This window comes from Guillardia theta (genome assembly GCF_000315625.1).
Source record: "Guillardia theta CCMP2712 unplaced genomic scaffold GUITHscaffold_173, whole genome shotgun sequence".
In the NCBI taxonomy this organism is placed as follows: Eukaryota; class Cryptophyceae; order Pyrenomonadales; family Geminigeraceae; genus Guillardia; species Guillardia theta.
Window position 1 is genome coordinate 61,805 of NW_005434503.1, and position 2,800 is coordinate 64,604.

Consider the following 2,800-nt stretch of genomic DNA (forward strand, 5'->3'; position numbering starts at 1 on the left):
CCCTCCCACCTCCCTGATCCTCCTCCCTCCTCCCTCCTCCCTCCCTCGCTTCCTCGCCTCCTACCTCCTCCCTCCCTGCCTCCTGCCTCCTGCCTCCTGCCTCCTGCCTCCTGCCTCCTGCCTCACTCTTTCGCTCCTGCTCCTGCCCTTGCCCAGTCCCCTTACCTGTCCCACTCCTCTCCCTTGCTGCTGCTTCATCCTTGTTACTGACCACCGCTGCAGAGGAGCGAGCCCGACCAGGCGCAGCTCTACCAGTGCGTGGAAAGAGCGTTGAGGTGAGAAGAGATGTGCTGCTCCTTCTCCTCCTCAGCACCTGCAGGTCCAAACTCGAGCCGCAGATCCCCCGACACTTCACGAGGGAGGAGTACGAGAGCAGAGTCCGCAGCATCTTCGCTCGCTACCTCTGATAGTTGTTCCTCATGTTAACTGGCTGCTGGGCTAGAGCCTGTTAAGACTTGAGGTCATTGCCACGAGGAGGTAGAAGGAGATACGACACAAGTAATATCACAAGTGATCTAACTACAAGTAACTTAGTAACTACAAGTGTAGAAACATGATGAGAGTCTAGTGAATCACAGTCACTGACCGTCACCGCTACCGTCGGAAGGACTCCAACTTGGCTAGACGGGTACCAGCCTGAAGCCTTCAACGTTGCGATGACTCATTGGGATCGGTACAGCTTGAGGCGATTGTCTACAACTGAGGGTTTAGTTTAGAACAAAACTATGTCAGATGGGGTTCGAATGATGGGAAAATGGGGGGTAGGGTGATTGAATGCCTTCAGTCTGGTTGAGGGTAGGGGTATTTATATAGACAAACACTTCGGGACACGGGGGGTGGGGTAGTACCGCATGTGCAGTTCAGGAAATGGGAGTTGATCCAGGGGATGGGAAGGGAGAGAGGAGAGGAGAGGAGAGGAGAGGAGAGGAGAGGAGAGGAGAGGAGAGGAGAGGAGAGGAGAGGAGAGGAGAGGAGAGGAGAGGAGAGGAGAGGAGAAGAGAGGAGAAGAGAGGAGAAGAGAAGATAGAATAGCTTAGTAAAATAGAATCCAGCAGCGTAGATGCAAGAAGACATTGAGAAGAACTTAGTAGTGAAGAGGAAGGGCCAAAGACCGTTTGGGCGAAGCTTTGTTTGCTATCAAACTTCTGATGTTGATTGGCAGAAGTCATCACGGAATTTGTTTCATCGCCTTCTGCTCCTTCCTAGAACAGCTGCAACAACAACTCACGTTGAGCTCACATCCTGCGAGAGAGATTGAGTCTCCCTCTCCCTCCCCCTCCTCCCCTTCTTCCTCCTTGCACAGACTCCTCCTGACGTACGAGAGAAGTAGAATATGAGCTCAAGCATTATCTCCAAGAGCGATCGAGCCTTCATTGAGCAGGCGGCGAAGGAGTCTCAGCGAGTTGACGGCCGCCGCTTGCTGGACCATCGCAGGGTAAGGATTCACTTCCATGTACAACCTGGCATGGTCGAAGTGCAGCTGGGAACATGCAGGTTGTGCTCGTCCTCGTCCACCTCGTCCTCCTCGTCCTCGTCCTCCTCGTCCTCGTCCTCCTTGTCCTCGTCCTCTTCCTCCCCCATCCCCCACTACCACCATCTCCTCTTCCTCTCGCTGACTTCTCAACAAGAGTACTCGGGGTCGTGAGCGCTGCTCTCGTCGTTCCCCCAGCAGAGCGTCCAGCAGAAGGGATCGTGTCCCTCGACCTCCTGCCACTCCCTCTTGCCGACTCGTCAACAGACGCGAACCGAGCAAGCGAGACCATGAAAGACGGTCGAGCGATCTTGCAGGTGGCAAAGCAAAGGAGGAGAAGAAGGGAGGAGTGGGGAGTAGAGGAGGAGAAGGAGAAGGGAGCAGGAAAGAGAAAGACATCGGAGACGAGGAGGAGCAAGGACGGGGACAAGAGGAGGAAGAAGCGGAGGTGTTAGTCTACTGAAATTCTGTCAGCGAGCGATTGTCAAGAGCCGATGCGTGGACGTGGAGTCACTTTGTGTCATCGCCGGGAAAGCAGTGTGGAAGGTTACAGTGGAATTGAAAGTGCTTGGTGAGAGAGGAGGAGAGGAGAGGAGAGGAGAGTGGAGGGAGGGGAGGAGTAGACGGAGCGGAGGGAACAAGCAGAGGGGAGTGGAGGGAGGCAGGGGACGGAAAGGGGAGGTAAGATTGAGTGTAAACGAGTTGATCATGTTTGATACAGAGAATGGAGGCAACGTCACGGACTGCTGCAGCCTTGCCGCAGTCTTGTCTCTCAATCACTTCAAGTGAGAATTTCTTGCATGGCACTCCCGCTCCCTCCCCCAACCCTTCCGCCACCTGTTGCTTCCCCTCCTGCTCCTGCTCCTGCTCCTGCTCCTGCTCCTGCTCCTGCTCCTGCTCATAATCGTGGTCCTGCTCCTCCTGCTCTTCCTGCTCCTCTTGCTCGTCTTCCTCCTCTAATTGTTCGGGTAGACTCAACGAGGTAATTGTCGACGGGGACAAAGTCAAAGTCTTTGCCTACAGTGAGAGAGTAAGTGCCTGCCTCCCTCTCCCCAGTCGCTCTCCTCCTGCTCCTCCTGCTCCTCCTGCTCCTCCTGCTCCTCCTGCTCCTCCTGCTCCTCCTGCTCCTCCTCTCCTCGCCCCAAACCCACTTCCCTCCTCCTGTTCTTTCCAATATCTCTCCGTCCTTTCTCCCACTCCCCCATTTCCTTACCCTCTTTACGATCGGCTCTTTTCATTTTCGATTGCATCTTTCCCTGCGCGGTCTTTTCCTCTCAAACTCTCTCTTCCCCGTCCATCCTCTTGCTCCTTGTCAACATTCCTGCTCCT

The 2,800-nt window shown here is 55.0% G+C and overlaps 2 protein-coding genes across 2 annotated transcripts in view; both read left to right on the top strand.

Moving 5' to 3' along the window:
- GUITHDRAFT_147789 (hypothetical protein) overlaps window positions 1-407 on the top strand; it is a gene marked incomplete at both ends in the record, with an annotated part of 3,244 nt that extends 2,837 nt beyond the window's left edge. The window contains 2 exons of the mRNA XM_005820536.1: window positions 223-275; window positions 320-407. Coding sequence (XP_005820593.1) covers window positions 223-275; window positions 320-407 — 141 coding nt within the window. The remainder of the gene's footprint in view (window positions 1-222; window positions 276-319) is intronic.
- A 1,081-nt stretch (window positions 408-1,488) lies between these two features.
- Window positions 1,489-2,800, top strand: part of GUITHDRAFT_147790 (hypothetical protein) — a gene marked incomplete at both ends in the record, with an annotated part of 2,338 nt that continues 1,026 nt past the window's right edge. The window contains 4 exons of the mRNA XM_005820537.1: window positions 1,489-1,788; window positions 1,946-2,042; window positions 2,193-2,256; window positions 2,444-2,501. Of these exons, the coding sequence (XP_005820594.1) occupies window positions 1,489-1,788; window positions 1,946-2,042; window positions 2,193-2,256; window positions 2,444-2,501 (519 nt within the window). The remainder of the gene's footprint in view (window positions 1,789-1,945; window positions 2,043-2,192; window positions 2,257-2,443; window positions 2,502-2,800) is intronic.